This window comes from Nilaparvata lugens, chromosome 3, assembly GCF_014356525.2.
Source record: "Nilaparvata lugens isolate BPH chromosome 3, ASM1435652v1, whole genome shotgun sequence".
Lineage (NCBI taxonomy): Eukaryota > Metazoa > Arthropoda > Insecta > Hemiptera > Delphacidae > Nilaparvata > Nilaparvata lugens.
The window spans coordinates 17,231,514-17,258,633 of NC_052506.1; the positions used below are offsets into that span (position 1 = coordinate 17,231,514).

General features: G+C 35.5%; 1 protein-coding gene across 1 annotated transcript in view; it reads left to right on the forward strand.

Moving 5' to 3' along the window:
* Positions 1 to 1,541: 1,541 nt before the first annotated feature.
* Positions 1,542 to 27,120, forward strand: part of LOC111047898 (MAM domain-containing glycosylphosphatidylinositol anchor protein 1) — a 168,976-nt gene continuing 143,397 nt past the window's right edge. Inside the window, exons 1-2 of the mRNA XM_022333752.2 lie at positions 1,542 to 1,631; positions 3,265 to 3,441. Of these exons, the coding sequence (XP_022189444.2) occupies positions 3,345 to 3,441 (97 nt within the window). The 5' untranslated portion in view covers positions 1,542 to 1,631; positions 3,265 to 3,344. The remainder of the gene's footprint in view (positions 1,632 to 3,264; positions 3,442 to 27,120) is intronic.

A 27,120-nucleotide genomic window follows, 5' to 3' on the forward strand; every position in this document is an offset into this window, starting at 1 on the left:
AAGATAGATAGATACATGTAAAGGTTTCTCTATCATGACGTTGAGGTACTGGCTATTCAGTTACATCTGAGTCAGTCTCTCTTAGCAACAAATGAATCGTGATCAACCATTGTGATAGCAATGCTGGTATTGGATGAGGAGACCAAAAGAATGGTGGCTCGCCTATAAATATTATTTCCTATATGAATAATTATTATTCATAAAGATAGCCTTCAATATTCAATATTATTTGAAGATAGTCTAAGGAATAAAGCGTGGGGAAGCTTGAAGTCATGGAAGAATAAGGGTTGTGCCAGAGGGGATCAGAGTCCATTGAGAAGTCTACACATCACCACATCACATCATATGCTTCTTACGAATCATTAGGCTCACCCTCAAGCATAGTTGACTCCTGTCTTCCCAAAATAAAATAATGTGATCTTCGTCTAAAGCGATAGCAGTGAGGCAGTAGTCATGTCTCCTACTTCAAGTATTTTATTGTTTTCGAACAAGACAGTTTTGAAGAATATATTGAGGAAATTATTATTCGGATGTAGCCTGAAAGATCTTTGAATTGTCTTGTTTTCTAGAAGAATGGTTGGGTAGTTCATTGAAATTTATGACTGAGGGTTGAAATCATCCCCTTATTCTTATCGAAAATACGAATTATTAAATTATTTCATCACATTTCAAATGCATCCATACATTCTTTCATAAAATGGAAACTTCTATTCTTTTAAATGATAATACACGCATTCAATATGCATGTATTAAATTACTTAAATAAATTGCATTCAAAGATAATTATAATTATTCAACACTGTTATATTTATTTATTGTGAAAAAAGTGATAAAGCATCGGTCTGATTGGAATGTAGTGATCATTTGGGAACTCTCTGTATTCGTTTCGGTGAAATAAAGTCTGGTTTGAGAGAAGTGAATCTGAAGTGAGTTTTGAGAGAGATGGTTGTACTGTGCTAGCCAAACATTTTACAAGAGAAGTGCTTTTATTGAATATATGTGTGTAGGTGTAGCAGAATTTTCTAAGGGTGTCTCTTAATTCCGAGTCGCAGTCGACTGATTTTAATCAGTGGCGCAGGAGTGGCTCGTTTTTGAGCCGGAATTATTCAGAGTGGGAGGAGTTGGGGAGCTACCATATGGTTATTGTACCATATTCACATGGCTGAACGTGGAAATTTTCTCAATGCTTTTCAATTTCCAGGTATTCTATTATTATTTTTTGCCGAGAAGCGAGCACTCCTTTCGATTTAATGCTAGCCAGTGGACGTTGCCGGCTGTAAAGCGCAGGTGGTTTCGGCCACATTTACCGGCGTGTGAAAAGATTTACGCCGCGTAATTTTTACAAGTGCAAACTGGAAATATTTGCGGAGATGTGTGCGGCCGCTTGGTCTTTCGGGTGGTGACTGTGATGTGGATGGGGGTGGAGGGTGATTGGGAAGAGGGCGAGCATCCCTTCCCGGCTGAAGGGGTGAACTGGGTTGGGGTGGGGGTAGGGATGATGACTGCGCCGAGGGAAAGCGTCGGTTTGGTCGTCACAGCTCACAGTGTCCGTGTTCGCGGGGCCGTCAACTTCGGCGTGTTCTTCATGCAGCGTCGCATTCTCTACTTCTCTTCACGTCCACGTTCACAATGTGAGTTCAATATCATCCTCTCTCTCCCTCTATACACCAAGATATTTTCTCATTGTGTCATCAATTCACGAGTGATGACTTGATAATTTCGAAATAGTTTTGAAGTGCTATTTTTATGCTCTTTGAGAAAATTTATTGTTCTAACAAATTGAAAATGTTATATGTCAGAATTGTGAAATTCCAAATATTAGATTATGCATGTTCAAGCAAACTTTGAAATGTTATATCAATATCATTCCAATCTATTTTGACATATTGACATCTAAGTTACTTTTAGTATGTTTTACTCTAAAATTGATTTAACTGATAACCATTTTTCGTAGTTTAACAAACTAGTTAAAACCAGAGTTAACCAACTAATTATTCTTTGAAGGAATTTAAGTTGTTTTATTACAGTACTTTGTTGTTTTATGCATGATATGTTGTCAAAATAATGAAAAATTAGACAAAATCTTTCGGTAAACTAACAAAAGGCAATTCAACTGGTATATATACTGGTATACAGCTTTGGCATAAAGCTGTAGGCCTCTATCTTATGTTGTTGTAATTTTTCCATTAAAGTAAATATATTCCCATTTCTCTGAATATTCCAGTCTTCCAGTGAATACTATTTGCCTGTAATAAGAGTGGAATGAGAAAAATGTAAATCTGAGCATCTAAGGTTATGAATTAGCTGTGAGCGGAGGCTCAGTTTCAGCTAAAGTTTTATATTGATATAATAACAACCATGAAATCTCACATCCATGAGCGCCTAATAATAGTGCTATACTAAAAAAATAATTTGATTTTAGAATCATATTCAAATAATGATCCAACTGTTAGATTATGTTTTGAATGATAATAGTAGGTAATCATGAATATGATTTCAATGCATTTCATTTCCAAGTAAGTGATTTGATAATGTCATATGAATCAGTTTTAAATTCTCCAACCATACTTCTTCATTGTGGAGTTTGCCTCTTTCAGAAAAATCTTGTTAATACTGTTTATTGGTTCTATGCTTATAAATTATGTTTTCTCTGAGCTGTATCACAATCTTTTCGTTGCTTATGTAGCATGCTTATGTACACAACATTCAAATTATTTAGTTAATTTCGATGTTCTCATGTTGTGTGTACATTAATCTATCGTTGACCGCAGTTTATATAATTGAATAGGGGTGTGTAAAAACACACAAGTTTCAATAACCAGTCATGCTTCTACTAAATAATTCGGAAATCCAGTAGAATATGATATTCCTATTCATAATAACCCACCTTCTTGCCTTTTCAATTAGACAGGAAAAATATCCTCACATGATTATTAATGAAGCCATCAAGATAAGTCATGAATGAGATACCCATATAACTTTGAAGCAACCAATTAAAATTTCCCTCAAGTAATGATTTGAAAAAGCATTACATGATAGAGGAGAAGAGCTCCAGTATGAACCAATGAACCCCTCGCACTAACACGATTAAAACAACTTCATTCCATTAGGATATGAAATTTTCAATGCAGTACAAAGCTAAAGACATTTCATTCTATTGATTGTTCAAACACAAATGTTGTTTGAAGCAACAATAACAATTCTTGCAGTTGCTGCATTCAATAGAATTTCGAACCATTGACAATAAATCGTTACTTTTTACAGGATTGTATTTTCGGGAGTAAATCGATGTGCTTGTTGGGCAGTAGTTATTGACGACTATCTGTGATGCGAGAACTTCTTCTATGATGGTCAGGCTTGCACTTTTCCATTTCTCAAACTTGAGGAGGGAGCCTGACACCTTTCTTCTCATTCTTCTTCTCTGTCGACTCACTCTTATAGGTAAGCTTGGACAGACACTAATAGCAATTTTTATTAACTAGGATATATTTGTTATAAGAGTTAAATAACTGCATGTTGTGGCAATGAATTATATTGTGAACTTGTTATTTATTTTGTGTGTTCAACTCCCAGCTCCGGAGAAAGACAAATGCCAGAATAAGGAATGTTCATTCCTCATTCCTTGAATAACTGATTGAAAAATGATGTTATATTTTTCATTCTACTGGGTCTTTTATCCTATTGAATATTAAAAAAGTGTAAATTGATGAATAGAAACAAATAGATTCAATGAGAATATAAAATTCAGCTCTTTAATATATTGTGAATCAGAACCTTTATTTATTTATTTATACATCAGTTCTATCTGAGAGTTGGCTGAGAGCAGACGCATTTCGTTCGTTATCCCTTATCAGCTACCGTTCAAGTTATGAACCGTTAAGAATAGTCGGTCATTTTCGCTTGCCGGTTACTATAGTTATTAATTCCAGTTTGTGAACCAAAAATTAAATAAATTACGTGATTATTTTTTTCTTGTATATATATCGACAAAAAATGAGTGTGTGCGCGGAATGTAAGTTGGCTGTTAATAGATCTGGCAAGAACACGGCGATAGTTTGTAAAGGTTGCAGTTCGATTTTCCACGGAAAGTGTATTCGTGATGAGGCGAACGGATCTCTGAGTGAAGCTGAGATCGAGATTCTGGCGAAGGGTACCTGGAGGTGCGACGGATGTACGAAGGGACTTCGGCTCCAGCGGGCTACTGACCCGAAATCAACCCCCGTAAAAAACCCTGGCCCTGGTTTGCCGGCTCATTCCTCAGGCTCTGTGGGTCTCACGAATTTGTCGTTGTCTGACTTTAGGACCGAGGTTATGAGCACTCTTAAGGATCTACAAATATCCCTGGATATGTGCAATAAAAAACTTGACGAGAATGCAAAGACTTTGCTCAAACAGGGAAATCTTATAGCAGCGCAGCAGGAAGAAATTAAGGCTCTGAAAAGTGACAACGAAACACTAAAAAAACAAGTGAGTGATCTGAAAAGTGACAACGTAACTCTAAAAGAACAAGTGAGTGATCATGCGATGCGAGAAGATGATCGGGAACAATACGGGAGGAGAAATACTCTGGAGCTGCACGGTATTCCAGTCACAGTTCAAGAGGACGTCTCCAAAGTTGTGATTGAGACCTGTAAAGCTGTCGGTGTTGGGATAAAAACAGAAGATATTGATATATGTCACCGTCTCAAGAAACGACCGGACTCTCGAAACCCGCCGCCGCTCATAGTAAAGTTTGTGCGACGCACCATCACCCACGAGATAATGCAACGAAAGCGCAGTGTGAAAAAACTGTCAACTAATCACATAGGCATGCAAGGTGAGATCCGTCCAATCTACATCAATTTTTCTCTCACGTCTCAACGAAAAATTTTATTATCTAAAGCCAGGAAGTTACAGAGAGATTTTGGTTTCAAATATGTTTGGGTGGACAAAACTGGTACTATAAAGATACGTATTGTTGAAAACGGTGAAATCTACACCGTAAAGTGTGAGAAGGACTTACTTGCCGTACCAACTACAGTAAGGGTCTAGTTGAGTGATAAGGTTCCTTCTTTAATTGTTTTTCTCTATACTGGTTGTAGGTCTGTCTATTGACTATTTTTTTTTTTTTTTTTTTTTTTTTAATTTTGCTCGTTAAATACCCATTATTAGATGAGATTTGGGACATTAGACTGACTTTTTACTGATCTTTGACCTCATCTTACAATATATATCGTATATTTGTATTAGCATAAGAGGGAAAAACACTTTCTTGAAACTATTAAGTGATTGATCATAATGAGAGTAATCTTATCAAGTTATGATTAGTTCATAGTTATAGCTGTTCTATATAATGTTATCTGAAGTCTAGTGACATTCAGATCGAAGCGAAGGTTTTATAATTTAATTTCATGTTTTTATTTTTTTTTTATTCTCTGTTTCTTGTCTTACAGAAGGCTCACTTCATGAATGTAATAATCTAAATAAATGATTGCCAACTTCATTAACGATTGGCAAAATATTAATATATTCAAAGCGAATCAATCATAAGAACAAGAAAAAATTTTCCATTTTAAGTAGAAATTACTACTGAAATTTACAAATAGTATAATTAATGATAATATGGATGAGGTCTGTACGTACCTATATCTTTTCTCTCTCTTTCATCCGAAATAGCTAAATTTACTGCCTTTAATCAGCCTTAACTTTACATACTTTCTCTTATTACAGTATTTTTCTTTCCAACTTCAATATGCTTGTAATTAATTATTAGGCTATATCATATTATCAGATATCAATGAAATATAGTAGCGTGGGCTACAGTAAAAGGACCGTTGTCTTTGAACGGACAATTATGTGGCTACACGAGATTGAGCTGTGGAATAAGCCAATCTTTTAGAAGTTGATTGCCAATAAACAAGAAACTAATCTTATCATTCTAAACGAATTCCTCTGCTTATCGTTGTTACGGCTCTTTCGTCTTCATTTTGCGCTAGTTATTCTTGTTTTGAGGAGGCTAGTATCAATACAGAATATGGCAACAATTTTAACATTTATCAATATCAACCCTATCTTGTTTATCATGGCAACTTGGCAACACTTTGTGCTCTGACATCGGTTCTCCACTGGTTAATCTTTTAGTAAATAAATTGATTTTTCTTCTTTCCGTGACATCTATTTACTGACGCTTAAATTTTATCTTTTCATTTATTTTTCACATGAATAATATAGGTATTCACATGAATAATTTCAAATTTTATTTTTCGGAAATCTTTTTATTTTATTAGTACGGTTCAGCAATGAATTTTATCACCGGTAGGTTGAGATGATCGACTTATCTAAAAAAACTACCTTTTTTACTCCTTTTCCTTCCAAAAAAGTTTTTCTCCTCTAACTAATATTTCCCCTTTTTTTTTTAAATAAATCTAACCTTTACTTCAACATTATGTCAGTTTTTGAAGGTGATGAGGGCATAGGCTATCATGATACTACTGAGATAGATGACATTTTCTTATTCGAACCACAGAGATATGAATTAGGCCTAACCAATCAACATGTTAAATGTTTTCCATACAAATATTCGGAGTATAAATAGGAACTTTGAAGAGTTATTACACTATTTAAATAATGTTAATTTTAAATTCCATGTGATCGCTTTGTCCGAGACTTGGATTACAGATGATGCACAATTTACCTATAATCTTGAAGGCTACAATGTTATACAGAGAAAATGTAAATATACAAAATGTGACGGAATATGTTTATTCATAGATAAAAATTTTGATTATGAAATCATTGACTTGAACATTGATGAGTCTAACACCATATGCATCTCATATTCATTGAATTATAAGAAATACACAATTATTTCTATTTACCGATCACCAGCTCGTAACATAAATAATTTTATTGCAAGTTTGGATGCATGCCTGGAAAGAATAAAAGAAAATTCCAATGTAATTATACTAGGTGATATTAATATAGATATTCTATCAAATAATAATTTATCAAATGAGTATTTGAGCGCCTTACACATGAAAGGATTCAAGTCTTTTATCAACAAACCAACTCGGATAGGTAATGTGAATGGTTCATGTATTGATCACATTTTTTTCAAGGAGGATAAGAACAATAGAGATGCATTGTATGGTGCAATTATAAAAACAAACATAACTGACCACTTCAGTATTTCACTGCATCTGAGTGAAACCATTAATAATAATGCCATCAGAGAGGAATGGACAAAAAACATAATAGATTACGATGGACTAATTACAGATTTACAGAGAGAAGACTGGAACAAAGTTTATAATGAGGAAAACATTGATACAATGGTTAACATTTTCATAGAAACACTAACTACACTTACAATAAAAAGAACAAAGACCATCAGATTAAAAAAGAAAAACCAGCCACTTAAAAAATGGATTACGCCCGGTCTAGTGAATTCAATACGTGAGAGAGATAAATTACACCGTAAACTTACAAGACAGCCAAACAATATTCAACTAAAAACACGATATAAAAACTACAGAAATACTCTTACAAATTTAATAAAAAAGGCTAAAATTGATTATTTTAATGAGAAGTTTGCAGAACATGAATATAATCCGAAAAAAACATGGGAATATATTAATGAACTCCTGGAAACTAAAAAAAGTACCAAGGAAATAAAATTAGAAGCAAGTATTCTAAATCAATATTTTGCTAACGTAGGTGAATCTTTTGCTAAAAAAATTACAGAAAATATAAATAATATACCAATTCCTCAATCACTATCTAACATAAGTCAACAAAGTATCTTCCTCTACCCAACAAATACAAATGAACTAATAACAATTATAAACCAACAAAAAAACAGATCTACACCTGGGCCAGACAATTTGACAGGACATTACATTGAAAAAATATCAGGGGTAATAATTGAACCATTAAAATATATATTTAACAAATGCTTGAGCGATGGGTATTTTCCTAATAAATTCAAAGAAGCCAGAGTTATTCCTATCCCAAAAACTGGAAACCTAAATAAACCAGAAAACTATAGACCAATAAGTTTAATAAGCAACCTTTCAAAAATATTAGAGAAAATTATAAAAATTCGAATTCTGAAATTTTTAGATAAAGATAATGTAATATGCAATAATCAGTATGGTTTCCAACAGAACAAATCCACAAAAGATGCAGTCATCCATTTTAACAAAATAATTTTTGAAAATTTCAACAGTAATAAAAAAACCCTGGCAGTATTCATGGATTTATCAAAAGCGTTCGACACGATACCCCACAATATATTGTTGGATAAATTAAATAGATCTGGAATAAGAGGCACAGTAAAGAGACTTTTAGACACATATTTGGGTGGAAGAACACAATACCTCTCTCTCCATGGACAAACGGATGTCAGATGTACAACAAGATTCGGTTTGCCACAAGGAACTGTGTTATCACCGCTTCTTTTCCTGATTTATGTAAACGACCTTCTGAAACTAAACTTAACAAATTGTACAACTTTGTCCTTTGCAGATGATACGGTATTGGTTTTCAGTGGCAATACTTGGGAAGAAACTTTCAACACTGCAAACACAAACATAAAAATTGTATACAAATGGCTCCAAGAACACATATTGACACTAAATGCAGATAAAACAAAATACATGACTTTTTCACCCAACATAACAGGTCAACCATCAACAGCTTTCAAACTTTCTATTACAATGGAGACACATGAAAATAACACTGCATATAATCCAGAAGTTGCAAAAACCCTAGAAAGAGTTCAAACAATAAAATATCTAGGTATTCTACTGGACCAGCATCTCAAATGGGATAAACACATTGAATACTTATGTTCCAAATCCAAATACCTCATCTATGTTTTTTATAAAATTAATAGATTAAAGAACCTTGATATAATAAGAAAGATATATTTTGCTTATGCCCACTCAATATTTCAATACATTATTGAAGTTTGGGGAGGTGCATATGATACACATTTAAACAAATTGTTCATTATCCAAAAACACATGATAAGAGCGGCGCTTGGTAAACCTAGATTATATCCAAGTAGAGAAATCTTCCTTGAGTTTAAAGTTCCAACGCTAAGACAAAATTATGTAAAAAAGGTCATTCTCCATATAAATAAAAATAAGTCTCAATATGTTTTGCGCGAAACGCCCTATAACACTCGTCCAAACAATAAATACAATATCAATCTCATAAAACTTACAACATGCAGGCATCAATTAACTTACTTTAGCAATTACATGGTAAACAAAATTCCCAATGATTTTATAACCAAAAAAATCACTCTTGCTCTACACATCAGTATGGATAATTGGATATACCAAAATATTTTCTTTAAGCTAGCTGTATAGATCTGTGATTTGGATCAATATTATATTTTTTAGATATTTAACATTTGGTATATAAATAATAAACAATCCGGATTTAATCCTACCCAACAATTTTATAAATTCTTTAAAAAAATCATGGTGGCCTCCCTACATCGACTTTCAGCTAACTTTTCCTCTTTTCTTCTTATTTTTACATCTCCTTTTATGTACTTTCGTATTTCGAAATCATTGTCACTGCATAGCAAATAGTGTAAATGAACTACAACTCACTGCCAACACACAAGTGTTACTTATGTTGGCAGTGCCAAAAAGGAAAATTGCTTTTACAATGAAGTTAACTGAACATTTCATTTTACTTCTACTACTGTACTATGTCAAATTTTATTTATTAAGTTATTTACTGAATCTATTGTACATAAGTATTTAGTATGATTTATAATTTTGTTTCTGTTTTGTATAGTTAAATTTTCATTTTGTTTCATTTTATTCTAATGATGTAATGTGCTTTTTTGGCGAAATAAATTCAATTCAAATTCAATTCAAATTCAAATTTATTTTATTTATTCTTTTTACAATGAAGCACAGATCGGGAGAGAAAAACTAAGAATACTAAGCAGGGGTGCCCAGCCCCCCCAAGGCCAATGGCGCATGCCCCCCCCCAATTCAAGTGTAATGCCCCCCCCATCCATGTGTAATGACCCCCCCCCAAAGTACCCCAACTCCCAACTCTTTAGTTTTTAACATTAGTCAGTGTATGACAATAAAATTCACATCTTAAGGTGCTTACAGATATACGCGCCGCGAACATGAGCAATTCACTTTTAATCAGCTGATGCCAAGCTTTTTATATCTGTATTTTACCGGTTCTGTAAAAATACAGATATAATCAGCTGATTAAAAGTGAATTGCTCATGTTCGCGGCGCGTATATCTGTAAGCACCTCTACATTCTAATCTTCCAAAAGACATTATTTACCTTTGGTCTTGTGAGGAATTCTTTCTGTTTTCATAATATTGTAAAAATATATACCATCGTTTCTTATCTCTTTAAAATAGAAATAAAGTATTTTTTTATATTATTTTTGAGACTAGCAGTGCACCCGTTCTTGTTCGGGAGGACTAGAAAGAACTTCATTACATCAGGAAAAACTACAAGACAAATATTTTAATAGGATATTAAAAGATAAGTAAGGGAGGCTTTGCTTTTTAAATGTTAAGGTTACTTATAAAAAGTTGAATAATAATATCATTGATAATTCTTTATTGCAAAAGAATATTGCATAGCAATCTTGGTAAACATTCATACAAATTTGGAACGATTTTATTCATACAATATATAATGTCGGCAAGTTTAGGTATTCTAAATCCTATACTATTAAACGAGCAATTTCTGTTTAGATGTTTTGATGTTTAAATTTTTAGATGTTTATATGTTTGTATTTCACCGGATCTCGAAAACGGCTCTCACGAAATTCAGAACATAATAGTAGGTTTATAATATGAAAATTCGATTACACTAGGTCTCATCCCTGGGGAAACTCGCTGAAGGACATTAAAAGAATTTATTCATCCTTGGAAAAACAGCTGATAATTTCGGCGTCTGTTGATGATGGAAGTGAGTGAGCGAATGCATGTGTGTGGGACTGAGACCAAATTATGACTCAGCTGTTGAACTTTTGTACATATTTCAATCAGGTACTTAGTGACAGTTGTACAAAAGCCGTTTAAATTTTAATCCTGATTAATTCCAGTAGAACCAATCAGATAAGCTATCTTTTTGAGATGGTCTTCTGTGATTTGGTTCACGTGACATGAATCAGGATTAAAATTTAACATGCTTTTGTGAGAGAAATTTTTGCATTCCTCTGCGAATTAATCTCAATCCACTGTGATTAGATAGAACCTTTCTGTATGAACTATGAATATTTATTATAATTTCTTCTTTCGTAATAATTTTTATATGTAGGTACTCTAGAGCGGAGCTCGGTGCCCCGATATTTATCATGAATTGGAATAGGTTGTCACTGATGTTGTGTTGTTGGGAGTATTTACTTTTTAACATTATAGGAGTAAATAACACAAGTCGAACAAAATGTATCTTTAAATGGTTTGGTTTTTGGAATAAAGATATCATCTGAACAAGTACATTTTGTAAATTCTATCTATTAATACCAAATATCGGGGCACTGAGCTTTGCTCGTTATTTATTCATTGATAAACAGAATTATTTCATTGATAATCATTTCTTTAAAATGATTGGGGAAGTACTAACAGGCACAGCCCAAAACTGTTACCTACCCGAATTTTGATTTATTCACTACGAAAAATATATTTCGTCTGTGATTTATTCATCTGTTTTTCCAAGGATGAATTATCCTTTTCATGTCCTTCAGGGAGTGTTCTCAGTGATGAGACCTAGTGCAATCGAATTTTGATATCATAAACCTACTATATTCCGAATTTCATGAAAATCGTTAGAGCCGTTTCCGAGATCCGTTGAACATAAATAACCAGATAGCCAGATATAGAAATAGAAAAATATAAACAGATATACATAAATTGCTCGCTATTATAATAGGATAACAACTTATAGTCCAGTCAAATGGTCGTTTTTCAGGAAACAGCCCCGAAATAATTTTTTTCGATGGTTCCATATATATTTTGGGGCGCTGAATTCTAATCTGAAATTTGCTGACACACCAGAAGGCGACTTCACCCCAAAATTTTGGATTTTTTTAAGTTTTCCATTTAATCTCGAGAACCTTGAATTTTTCGAGAAAAAGCATTCTCTATATAATATTAAAGATAATAAATTTCCAATGAATTGAGTGGTCGCGCAGGACTGCTTTTTGGATTTTATATCTGAAGTGTTCCACAAGATACGAAACTTTGAATGTGCGAGAAATTTGTGATATTTTCCCCATTCTCACAGTCTCGCATATGCAACGTTGCGTATCTTGTGGAACACTTCAGATGCAAAATCCAAAAAGTGGTCGAGGTTGTGATGAATTTTCTCCTCTTTTCACTCCCATGAAATATACTTCTGTTTTCAATACCGTTCAAAAGTTACAGCCAATTGAATGATGATCTTTATTTTCTAATTTTTCTTGCGATTTTACTGTTATTAAAGAGTCTCTAAAATGAGTACAATGCATGATAGAAACTTGCGATTGGTCTTAAATGAGAGAAAATTTCATGCTCTATAAGCTGAGTTGCCCTAAATTGATCTTGCATTACTGTTTATATCGAAAAACTGTCGAGACTGTGAAAATGAGAAAAATGTCGCATATTTCTTGCAACAGCAAGGAAATTCAAACACAGGACCATTAAAAATTAAAATGAAGCAAAGGAAATCAGAATAATAGTGGATGATGAAGTTATAATTTATTTTTGTCAAAGATTTGCCTTCAAATTCATAGGCTTAGAATTACTAAAATTCCTGCATACAAAATATTATCAATTGTGCTTATGCTTTATATTGAGTTACACTTAGCAAAATATAACATTGTAAAGGTGGGAAAAATTAACTACATTAGGATAACTCTATTTCATACCTTGATTTTTTAATCATATATTCAAAATGTTGACATAAAATATACAAAAAATCATGCCCCCCCCAAAAATGTTGATGGCGCAAATTGCGCCATGCCCCCCCCTTGTGGGCACCCCTGATACTAAGTCTACTTTCTTGTACACCTTGTACTATTTTTCTACTAAATTTAGCTAACATTAAAAGTCCAAATATTAAAGAAGGATTTTGTATTTGTAAGTACAGTCAGACACCAATGAATCTCAAATCTCAAATGAACAAGAGAGAAATTCGTTGTATTGCGGTGTTCTTAACGGGATAACGGAGTTTGGACCTACGTTATAACGAGATTTACGGTTTCTACTGTCTCTATAGTATCATAGAGAAACAATAGCATGAGTAGATATCCCATGGTATAGGGCGTTTATGTTATTTCCCGTGAAGCTGTGTGACGTTGGTAGTCTCTCATATTGTGCCGTTCATATACTCTCACCCCAACAAAACAGTAAAAACCGACAGTAATCGATAATAATCGACTTGAGATAACAGTAAAAGTTGCGACTAAACGAATAAACGCCCTTTACCATGGGATATCTACTTACGCTATTGTTTATCTATGATAGTATATAGTACTATGTAAATTCAGATTATTCATTTACTTACTTTGAAAATGTGTATTGATGATTCTTGGGAATCAATTGTAATGGAAGCCAGAGTTCGAATCACATCATTTCACAGGATCAAATCAGATATAGAAGACAGCTTTAGTTCAAATTTCCAAGAATTGTTCGTTGTGGTAAGAACTGAACTTATGCAAATTTCACAGCACCCTGTTTGGAAAGCTTCTTTCTATGTGTTGAGTGCAATTATTGCTTTCCAACCATGTTAGTGAGTATTATCAATACAACAGCGTTCATGAAGTTCTCTAAACGGAGCTTGTTTGTGAGAGACAATAGTCTATTTTCATTGATCACAGATTCTCCCAGGCTGGGAAATTTCGCATCCAGTGGAATTCGAGATAATTTGGCGTAGTCGTCAAGGGGTTGTGGCAAGTGCTAAGGAAGTGTAGGTAGTATTGGGGTGAGATGAGGAGTGGGAGTGAGGTGAGGTGGTGTTGTAGAGGGGGGGGTGTATGGACCCGCGGGCGACGTCGAACATAGCAAGACGCCGAGCAGTGAATTGCAGATAGGACGATGCGTCGAGTAGAGTGGAGATGCCTTGCATTTGAGAAGACACCGACGCCTCGTCTTCTCCTTTAAGCGGGCCGCTTATTATTCTGCACCTAACAAAACCGTTATTATCTTAATTTAATAGCAAGATACAGCATTTAATTAAAACGACTTTGGTACGTAGGCTATGCGCTTGTGTACGTTCTAATCATCGCAAATGTCGAGTCATTATGACGATCGCATTTTAGGTTTTGCCTTTGACTGAGAACTCTCGCACGAGCTGGCACATCCTTCATCCAGTCAATTACTGAACTCTTAACCAATGTCACTCTGTAATGAGTGTATTAGAATCTCTCGATACTGCTAGAAATAGGCTGAGTATCTGTAGATTGGTAATTCTATGTCTGTAGTGGAATGCTGTGGCTCAAAACAAAGTCTCGTAGAACTGACTTGACGGAGTGACTGGGTCAAGATCATAATACACGTTTCCACTAATGTAACTCCTTATTTCTATAGATATAAATCGAATATATGTATGCTATCCAATTCATCTGGGTTAATGTACCTGGGTGATGTATATGATGAATTTGCGTGATGTGCCTTACACAACTGAGTGAGCCATTCTGAAAGCTTTTGACATGAGTGTCATTTCAATAGCAAAATTATCCAAAATAGTTTTAATCGAATTATTAAGCTGTGAGAATAAGATTCAAAGGGTTAAGATCCTTCTTCGAACTGGTTATTGTTAGCTATGATTGTCTAATTATAGTTGGGATGCCGCAAAACAATAAACAAATCGAGAATAATCGTATAACAAGAGTAGCGGCTTGCCAAACGCCTTAGCATAGCGTCATGGCTATGAATTATTGTTGTTCCTAATCTGGCCATCAACAGGTCAACTCAACTACGACATGCTTCACCGAATTAGTACGACTCCAAGCCCAGCCCTATAATTTTCTTTCCAAGCAATTCGTGAAAAATTGACCAGTCATTCAATTTATTGACTAGATCAATCATTATTTCGTGACTCCTAATTTGCCCCTTTCTAAAGCACGCCTCTACTATGAAATGCATGAGAGGTATGTTACGTGGAATTATTGATGAGGGTATCTGACAATCGGCAGACTAAATATAAGATAGCATGCTACGAAAATAAAAGAGGCTCGCTCCTGAATTTATCGATTCAGCTTTTGATATGAAGTGAAGCACTGGCAGGCATCAAACCATATAATAAGAGCTGAAATTCTTTTTCATCAATACAAGAGAATAGCATGAAGAAATATGTAAATTTAGTGTGAATAATGCTTGACTGTATCAAATTGCAGCTGATCAATTATTATAAAAAAATCATTATTGATAATTATTGAAATTAATAATTATAATTTGTCCATCCAATTGACTTCTAGCTACATTCGAAGACTTTTATAGATATTTATGTGAATGAATGGATCATACATCACTAATACATACATTCATACGTTAGTAAATGGTGTTATGTAGAAATGATTTTCTACAAAACTTCTATAATCTATTGATGTACTTATATGGGCATCATCCAGAAAGAATGCACTGTGTTATTCATCACACCAATAATTATTAACTTAATGGAAATAGTCTATACAATAATATGTATTGGGAAAGTATTTCTAGCGCGGACGAATTATTATTATTTGAATTACAGGTTGATTTTCGAAACTTAAGATTTCCCAGAGAAAATTCGTTCAAGTTTCTGGAATTTGCACAATCCAATAAAACGAGAACTGGACTGGAAGACGGCCTTCGCGGAGCATGGAATAAGAAACCGAGAGCGTGTTTGTTTCCTTATTTTTTCCTATAAACGATAACGAGAAGCATGAGATCATCAATAGGGTTACACAGAGTGTAGATGAGGGGGTCGCGGGGATCGAGCCAAACTCGATAACAGCGTGTATTTTATGAATCGCATACGAAATAAATGTGAATTTATATTGCATTGGCCCGGCTTGAGAATAAGCAGGGGCCGGTCTTGGGTCGTGGGTCTTGAATATTGCTGTAGGCCTTCTACATCGATAGGAGGTTTATCGATACAATTTTACACATCGGTTGTGACGTGGCGGTGGGAGGGGGATGTCAAGCAGAATTCGCATCAGCAGAAAAAATGAGCGTTCACCACAGCCGTGCGTTCGTTTATTGTTATTAGGACGTGTTGATGTGGTTGGAGATTTGAAGAGGGCTGAAGAGAGCGAGAGGCAGGTGTGAACAAAGAGAGAAGGTGACGGTGGCATTAAATATGGAGGGTTGGTTATCGGAGTGGGGCGACAGATAAGAGCCGCGCTGATACTATCTCTAGATTTACCGTCTCCACCCGGCCACAGTCAAAAAGGGCTCTTCTAATAAACATACAACCCTATTGTACATATCCCCCCATCCCTTCTCACCCCGTCTCTATATGCTCTTGTCCCCGTTTTGTTCGCTTCTTCTTATAAACGCCAAGAGGATGCGATGCACTCTCTGTTCTGCTTCTTCCTTCTCGAAAACCGCTCATCGAGAGCCAACACCAGCTCCACCTACTCATCCTCTTCACAAACACTCCACCGTCTTATCGCGTCAAATAAATCTCTCTCAAATAAATTAATAAATCACCCTTCTTTGCGCAGTACATACCAACATTAAACTGCTACTCTCTTTTTGTTTGTAATTTAATAAGCCATACCACCCTTCTGTCGTCATTGTGTTTACAGCTTCTGTTCAAGTAATAAATTCCTTATTTATCTCAACGCCTGAATGTGAGAAGTAAAAGGATAGCTCGCATATTCCAGTTTTATTACTATCTACAATGCAATAGGATAGTTGAATGTCTTCTTATCTACCATAAGCTGCTGTTCCATAGCTTTTTCAACTGCAGAGGAAATCAGATGATTGTATTTTGTCGCTTCTATTATTTAGTCCATGAAAGCTTCATAATATTATGAGCCTCATATAGGCGTGACTCCAGATCGATTAAAATCAGCTTAGATCAAAGAAAAATAAATAGCATTTGAGTATACCAAATAGTAGGCGATAGTTTATGAAATATAATTTATAATATTTTTTTTTCTCTTCTCCAACACACCCAACCACAAATCCCATGGTTTCTATTTATATTTGTAGCATTTTATTGTATTTTATTTGTTTTGTGATACTTTGTTATTTTGTTTTGTTTTGTGTGTTTTAATAATAAATAAATAAAATATATTAGTGAAAAAAATTGAATTCATTGAACTAATCGTATTCGAATGTTCCGACTTAATTTAAATTATTTGTAAACATTCCATTTAAGACGGAAGATTTATCCAAGTTGTCATGCATTAATAAAGCATTTGATAGTATTTTTCCAAAATAAACCTGATAATATGACCCTAAATGAGCGTAGAGACTAAATCTCAGATACAAATTCGACCAGTACTTCAATACTACTATGGAATAAATTTCTTACAATTGGCTCACATTGTTCCTATATAGGTATATGTGGCTAGTACAGTATTTGGAGTTGAGAACGGAGATCTAGAAAGAACTTTAGATTAGTTTTATCCAGCCTCTCAACCACTATAGCCTATCAGTCCGATGAGTATCGTCATTATCATGGTATTCTAGTCTATAAAATTATTCAATATTTTGATTTCTATATAAATAAAAGCTATCAAATAATGTTTTCAATCTTCGGAGGTCGGGTCTATTCATTCACGATGATCCATCATGACTTGGGAGGGTGAATAACATTTTGTGCCTGTGAAGCTGCGAATGACACATTTCAGATTCTGCAGGCTAGTTGAGGCACAAAAAACTGTTATTGTCAGGGAGAAGGAACAGATGTATACACGGCTAAATGAGCATAACTCGTACGAGCGCAGTTAGTTGGCAACGTCAGAAATCTACACAGCGCCCTCCAAATGAGAATCGAAGGGTCTGGCTAGGTTGAGCGGTATCTCACACCGTTTGCAGCAAGGCAGAGAGATCCCTTCTATTCGTCAAACGCGGCGCCGGCAGTAAGATTTCGTCGGCCAACCCTCGCTGCAAACTTTCGGCAACAATCGAACTTCCATTAAGCCATTGAGCCCGCTTCTATCAACATAGATATAGAGTGAGAAAGTGATAAGCAGAAACGGAGACGGAGTGATGAGTGCTTGATGAGTTGCAGTGCTAGGAGCAAGCGAGCGAAATCGAGCTGATGAGAAAGACTTCGTCTTGAAGAATACGTCAGGTTCGCAGTAATCAGCAGCTTCCAATGAATTTCCACCGACATGTACCGCTCACAAATGGATTTAACGTTCGTGGCAGTTCTGTAACTTGTTGAGATTGTTCAGTCGAAGATGATGGAGACTGGAAAGGCAGTATAGGTAAAGTAGGAGATGAGCGGAGTTGTATAAGGGACGGGATGGTGAAGGAAATTACTAATTTTTGACAAATTTTGATTGGGAAATTGAGAGTGGTGGAGGGTGAATACATTCATAAAGATGTGGAAAAGAGCAAAGAAAAATAGTGAAAACCAATCGAGATTAAGAAAGAGGAATTAAAACGAAATGTTTGGCTTGATACGTTGAATAATGATTATTATTGTGAAATCACAGTGTTATATGATAGTGGGTATCATATTTCCAGGTACCTTATCTGCAATCAAACTGGTAAAACATTGATTTCGAAAATAGAATATTATGCTAATCTGTGAAGTAGTTTTATTCAGTCCTACTAGCCTGCGTGATTTCCGGCTGCAAGTTACTTTATAATCTTTCTATTAGAAGGTGTTTTATCTGTTCCAGGCTCAAGTCACGCTATTAGGGTTTCTATTAGCAAAAGTCCTTCATTCATACTTAAACTACGAGACCTCTTCACCTTTTCATTCTTATTGACTTCAAATAAAAACATGATAAGAGCTCCCCTCTGGCAGACTCCAATGCAGGAATCAGGAATTCAAGAGAAATAAAGAACAACATGATGCCACCTTATGGTTTGATAGAAACTTTGAAACTGTTTACAGTGATCCAGGAATGAATAAAATTACATTGCAATAACGTCGGTCAACGAAATGGTTCGAAACCCACATAGGCTACTCATCTCTCATCATCTTCCGTCTCATTACTCACGCAGAAGCCTAGAGCTCATGTAGGCATAGTCCTCAGGAAAAAATTGTTGTATTGAACATGTTATGACGTATATATACATATTTGTTGGTCAGAAATGATCTCTAATTTATTTATACTCCTCTAATATGGAATATGGAACAGGTACTACGTGTTCAAAGGAAGAGTCAATGCAACAATTAGTACAGTACAAGAAAAGGAGAAGTTGACTTTCTAACAGAAATTTGCAGATTACAAAAACTATTCCTGATACTATCGATTAGGTTTTTCTTAGCGAAAATACACATAATTACATGAACCAATCAAAGGTAACATTCCTTAAAGTCTGATTACTTCAATCAAGAAACCTAAGTCTATCTGACATTATTAATAGATACTTACTTCTTCTTTGCGAGTGAGTCAATTGGCGGATTGGCACTGATGGGACTCGCTGATGGAACAGAACAGAAAGTAAGCTAGGCATATTTTTGCGAGTATGGAAATGAAAATGCCTAAAATGGGCAGTTTTGAGTTTTGACCAATCAGCGTTGATGGAAGCACGATGGAGACGTAAAAGAGATCAACAAAGAGGAGAGACCCGGACCCGAAGGCAGAATGCAAGGGTGGAGGTGCAATGGAGGGGTAAGTGGGGTAAGGGGGGTAAATCCAAGCGACATTGACATTAGCAATGTAGATTACTTGGACCGGGGGATAATTGCACGGTTTGCCCGAGCAGAGAACACCCTAGCCTGCTTTTTGACGGTACTCCTACTCTTCCTCATCCTACTCCTCTCTGTCACTCCTATCTTCTCACCCTATCTCTCTCTCCTTCCTGTTCTTCTTCCGCCTGCGCTGGCCCGAGGGCGTCGTTCAGTTCGCCTGATTGAGCGTCGGACTTCGTGATTCCCGCTTCAAAATGTCCCGCAATCGTCGATAAATTTATATACCCTCTCCAATCACAATAACCGGTCCTATAATTGTCGAAACGACCAACTTCCGCTACGAAAATGTATTTACCGTTGATTCTATCTCCTCCATAAAAATTATTATTACTCAGCTATTAATATTATCGTTATTACAACTTCATATCCGAGAATAAATCTGTATAAGCTAGCTTATCTTGCAACCTTTGAATGAAGAGTGGTGAATTATTAAATTGATAAGAGCACGGTGAAGAAAATTCATAACTTTTGTAATAATGTGAGACAAGTGTTCTAAATTCAGAAGAATAGTCTTCTAAGTTCTTACTCTTCGATTGAGGCTCCAGGTATTGATGATTATAATGTCATAGATGGATTATAAATTCAATTTAAGAAGACATTAAGAGATTAAAGCTTATCGAAGTGTGTAAACGTTAATACGTTCGATCAACTCTGGATACTAGGTGGTATATTATTCATCAGCTTTGTATGGAGACATTTGCCCGTTTGAGAAGCATAGACAACCAGCATATATACATGCATATACATGACATATAAGGAAGTACATAGCGCATAACATAATACATGCCTATTTTCATGATATTATCCACAATTCTTGGATGTAGCCCATTTAGGAAATTCCGAACATGGTTAGTTAGGTTTAGTAGAGGTAGGATGTGTGAAATCTGAACACAGAATAAAAACACAATAAATTATGAAAACATCCAAGCTCGAGTGAATAATTCACAAACAATGCATGAGTAATTTAGTATGAGTATATTGAAGCTCTGGTATTTCTATTTTCAATACATCTGAATTTTGTGACTGTGAAACTACTGCAATCTCAAGTAAATCATCTTCCATGATTAATATATATTTTTGAAGGTCTGAATTAACTCAATTAGAACAAGAATTGAAATACATGCTGCATGTTGTTCAAGAATCAAAAGTAAATATATTTCTCAAATTTCCAATTCTAAAATCAAGTTTCAGAGGAAAACGTCTCATTGGCTATCGCTCAACGATGACGTGGTCGTCGGTTGCAAATCGGTGGCTAGTGGATTTGGAAGCTCCAGGCCATTGGGGTCTTGAGATATTTTTCAGAGAATATTCTCCCTTCAATAAAGATTTTGACCCTTCAACCCACTCTCATACACATGACTTGTTGGAAATTGATTATGGACTCGTATCAAAAAAGGGGATTCCAATATTATCATTTCCAAGATATTTTTCTAAGAATTCTTCCTCTTCGATCGTGGGTGCTGGGATTGATGGTTGAAGTCGTTTTGTCAAATATAATGACGTAAGCTGTTTTCCAGAACGGACATCACACCAGGGAATGTGATCGATATCCATTATTAATAATATCCATAACAATGATATGACGATATTTTTAGTTTCCTCCTAATGATCTTTGAAATGACTTACAAATCTGATTCACAGATAATATAACACGATAATAACTGTATAACTGTCGCTGGTGAAGTTAACTTACCATGTTGGTTCAACTCAAATATAAACGGACAACATAGTTTTGTGTTGTGGAAAACCAAAATTCAAATCTTCTGCAGTACAGTATGAAAAACATAGTTGCAACTACATAGTTCTAAGACTCACATTTGACACAGAGCCGATTGAATTCGAAGGCAATTGAGAGAACTCTAATTGTGTTAAGGATAATGAACAACTTTAATCCATCTCTTTATGAACAGATACTATCAAGGTTTATTTGGTCTTTCGTTCTCTCAATTTTTTATGTTTGTGCTCTCTCGAACACAATCTTTCTATGGAAATCTTTAGTCTTTAGTCCTTCTTTGGAAGTCTTTAATATGGAAATCTCAAGACTAGAATTATTATTTCAAAATGATACAGAGGAAAAAACCCTCTAACAATCAGCGCCAAAAGTTTAAATTTCTAAAAAACATATTTCTTCTAGATAAACTTGTGTTTTTCACTTCTTTAGGAAAGCTTTAGTTCATCTAGTAGCCTGCGCCTAAGTCAATAGCAGAAAGATCAATAATATTTTGCATCTTTCAGCTTCGAAGACTCACTTGGAATTTTATTTTTATTAGGTTGAAAAATAAAAACTGGATGCGATATCGCGTCTCATTCGCAAGCGACGAGACTCAACTAGTGATAATTTATCATTTCTGGCTCGGAAAATAGAATTAGCTGACATTAAAAATGCATTAAGGGAATGGAATGGCAAGGGTCGCTGCGCAGCGCAGACAGCTCAGCTCAGCTCCAATAACGTGCCACATTTTTATGTCTATTGGGAAAGCGAAATAGATTAGAACTACTTCATCACACTGATTAATGTTCCAATTCGTTTCTTGGAGAGTTGAGACACAAGAAAACATGAAGACGAGGCAACAGCTGAGCTAGCCTGCAGCCATGAAATGCTGTCACATTCATTCATTTACGCCAACTCACTTTGCTCCCTATATTCTCTCCTTGCTCGAATATTTTCTCATGCACGTTTTTCATTAGATCTGCATCACCAAAATTGAAAATATGAATCTGAAATCGCATGCAGAAATTCTCTATATATTCCATTCTCTATATAATTAGGGAAATTACTCCCTATATTCTCTCCACACTCGAATATTTTGTCATGCACGTTTTTCATTAGATCCACATTACCAGAATCCAAAATACTAATCTGAAATCGTATGCAGGAAATCATTAATGACAATTTCTACTGAAGCTTCTTAATTGAATGAATATCGTGTCTGATGTTTTGCACAATCACACTGTGAGATTATTACTGCCAACGTTTTCATTATGAGTGATATGAAATTTCTTTCGAACAAGCGAGTTCTTACTTTTGACTTGTATGTTTGTGGGTTTCTGGGTATGTCCGACAAAAAGTTTAGAATGCTTTTATCATACAACTTTACATATTCTTTCAACCTTTATGCAGATCAAGCTCGTTGGTCAATAAGAAGAGGATATCATTATACTTGCTCAATATCACTATATTTATGTCACGAATGCTATATCCTATACTATTAAACGAGCTACTTCTGTTTTTATGTTTACATGTTTAGATATTTAGATGTTTAGATGTTTAGATGTTTAGATGTTTAGATTTTTAGATTTTTAGATTTTTAGATGTTTAGATGTTTAGATGTTTACATGTTTATATGTTTACATGTTTATATGTTTGTATTCCACCGGATCTCGAAAACGGCTCTAACGATTCTCACGAAATTCAGAACATAGTAGCTTTATGATATAAAGATTCGATTGAACTAGGTCTCATCCCTTGGAAAACTCGCTGAAGGACATTGAAAGGATAATTATTAATCATCCTTGGGTAAACAGCTGATATTAATTATTTCGTCGTCCGTTAGTGATGGAAGTGAGTGAGCGAGTTCATGTGTGGTGGACTGTGTCAAAATTATGACTCAGTTGTTGAACTTTTGTAATCATTCAATCAGACACTTAGTGCCGGTTGCAAAAAAGCCGGGTTATTTTCAATCCTGATTAATTCCAGTGGATCCATCTTTTTGAAATGGTCTTCTCTGATTTGGTTCACGTGAAGTTAATCAGGATTAAAATCTAACCGGCTTTTGTGCAACTGGGCCTTTGTGAGGGAAATTTTTGCCTTCCCTTTGGTAATTAATCTCAATTTACTGTGATTAGATAGAACATTCCTGTATGAATGTTATTATAATTTATTCTTTCGTAATACATTTTTTATGCTTTTGTACTCCAGAGCGAAGCTCGGTCCCCGATATTAGATAGAATAAGATACAAAATATCAGCGACATTTCGAGCGAATTCTACAGCCTGAGTGCTCACTACTGGGTGATTTCATCCCTCAACTTGTGAAAGATTTGAGAACAAATTTTTCTAGATATCCATTCTATTGTCCAATTTGAGTAGAGAATGATTTTTGATGTGGACAGTGAAATTAATTTGCTGCATTTGACATTGTTCAAGTATGAGTGAGACGTATAAGATGTGACATGGTTTCCAGTTTGAGAGTAAGGGTGGAAATTGCGTAGGAGCAGAATGAGAGAGAGAGAGAGACATTGTTTGTTGAAAGAGAGAGAGGTGTTTTGGGCACGGAGAAGTAGATTACACAGCGGTTTTATTTAATTGAGAAAGCTTTTATGCAGAACATATCGTCGACTGCTGTGAATTATTTCAGCCGCAGAGGAGACGTTGTTAGAGCAGAAAGAAGAAAAGTGTTGTAAGCCTGCCACCGGCACCACAACAGATGCTGGTGGAATTTGTTTCTCAATTAAGAGTTTCATTTTAAGAGAAAACCTGTTGGAGACACGTCGTCTCCAACGTCATGAGGGGAGGGGGTAAGAGAAAGGCAAACTGCAACTGCGGAAAAGCGACAGATTAATATTTCCACGTGTGGAGACAGCGCTGAATGAATTTCTCAGTTGCAGATGAAAATGCCCGCTGATAAAAATTGCGATACTCACGCAAAATGCAAATTCTCCACTCTCCATTCAGCTCTCTTGTGTTTCAAATTCACTCGTGCATGATATTTTCGCTATGATAAACAGCACATTCAACTTGAAATACAATCAAGCTTAATTGGAGAAGTTTTATAAAAACTCTCAGATTAAACAAGCAATCAATATGGTGATCGGATTGTGGACGCATAATTTAAGAATACTAAGCAACTGACAAGTATTTTTCTTTATTGGTAGGCGATAGAAAACACTATTCATGTCCCATTTATATAAATAAATGATAACAATAATACATCCTCCCATGCTGTTCAGTCAATAGAATCTTCATTAATCTAATATTGATAAGTGATAATCTTGGAGAATCACCATGATGAGTTTATTGAGAGTCATGAGGAGTCCACGTATTATATACTTTACCACTTCTTATGATTTTTATGCTCAGCATTTTTTCCATTATCTTCATGCATGTATTCATACATGAATAACTGATTCTCATCTATTCGAACTTATTATAAAATTGTGTAATCATCAAAATGTGCTTATTGCAAAATCTTGTAACTTCAATGCTACTATTGCTTAAACAACAATATGGTTCATGATTTACAAAAAGCTTCTTGAATCAGCGTCGATATTCACGAGGAGGAGTAATTGAGTCAAAAGAGACTCTGATGGATTCCTCAATTATTTACAATCACTCGAACCCAATATCACTTTGTGATGAGCAGCTTCAATATCACAAAAATGTCCGCAAAATGGTAATAGAATGATTAATCATTTACAAGAAAGAGCATTGAGAATCCCATTTTCATAGATATCTATTGGTGAAGCTGAAAGACTGAATTTCTCAATTATTAACTCGTTATAGTGTTTTCTGCTGACATTGTTCCGGATTATATTTGTGTTACAGGATCAGTATTGGCTTAATATAGTATAGTTGGCGTTGAATGTGATCAGTGGATGTAGCGCCCATCATGGGATTTGCCGTTCCAAGTGAATCGAAAAGCAATTTGAGGCATCTGCTGACAGGGCGCTTCAGAGCGGAGGCCTGTAGTAGAAAGGTCTCTCTTGACTGCAACGAGGCCCGAATGTAGACTACCTATTAGATGCCGTTTAAATTGCAAGGTTCGGAGCAGGTGGAGGCCAATAAACTATTATCGCCTGTGCGCTCAACTCGGCTTCATAGAAATGCGTCTGGCATCTCGTTAACAGCAAAAAGAGAGCCACCCTAATCCGCTTTGACAGTACGAGTCTTAAGCAGTCGACCTGCTTCTGTAATATTCTCTGGTAATAGCTTCGTCTGCTCGCTGTTCGTCTGCTCCATTCTCCATACATGCCAGTGAACGATTTCTATCGAATGCAAAAGCTACGTCCCTTTCAATGAGAAACATTCGTGTGAGGAATTGTGCCTCCTCTTCACGTGGCTCGGGTGTCGTCTTCATAAACATTTCAACACCTTTACACTCGATTTAGCTTCACTCTGCTTTCAAATTCACTCACTCACTTCTCTTATACGTCATCACTTAGTTATTTCTTAGCATTTCCAATTTTCGATGGTGGAAGTAAAATTGTATCTCTTCGGACAAAGTTACTCTGAATACGCATGCTCATACTTCCCCATTCTTTACTGAACAAATTATAGATTCTTATTCAGACACAATAGAGGTTCTTGGAGGATCATATTCATTGTGAGTGGAAATAATCTACTAGTTCTTGTATTCAACATACTGAAGGCTCTGTGGGATCAGGACTGGCTGCGGTTGGGCAAGGACATACATATATCCATGTACACATCTTGCAGATTCTGAGAGAGGTGTTATTTGTCTTATGCGTTGACACCGTTTTACATAAGTTAATGCTCCAGTATTAGTAAAGGTCCCCGGGCTTAAACCAAAGAGAACGCATGGCTTTCGGGAAGGAGGTAGGTTGGCAGAGTCGCCAGATAAAAGAGGAGATTTATTCTGGAGATTTGGTGTTTCTGAATGCAAGGGTCTGGCACCCTCCACCCCCCACCCAACCATCGCTCTGCGAACAAGCGTAGCGTAGACTTTCCTTTTAAATGAAAGTTTCAGGAATAGCTTTGGGGAAATAACCGAGGCTTTGCTCGCCTCTCCAAGACGGAATACTCCCGCAAAGTCTCCGAGAAATTTTCGACCGCTTCGGGTAGTGAGTTTGGTCGCTCTTTCATTATCCGACAGCAGAGCTTCGAATGTGGTGGATATTATATAAGACAGAGCCTCCAAACTCCACAGATAGCCCTTATCTGGGGCTTTCCACATTGAGCCATGCAGAGCTGAACTCTCTTGATCCCGATGTATCATACATACTTCACGAACAAGAGTCTTAATCTCTGTTTAACAAGATTGTTCCCAATATATTCATTATATAATCTCAGTAGAATATTAAATTTGGGGATTGCTTTTAATAACACTGTTTCGAACAGTAATTTCGTTGGAATGTTATATGTTGCGTATAATGAATGCAAGTTGTTTGTGCAGTCTTTTATTCAGGGACAAGAGCTTGCTGATGGCACCAGCTATTTATTTTTCTGATAAGGCAATTTTCTTGATTTTCCTGGAATGAACTACTCAAAATCTACAATAGGTGTGCTTATTCAGAATGTATATGCAATGTGAGACAATAAAAATACAGCTTTG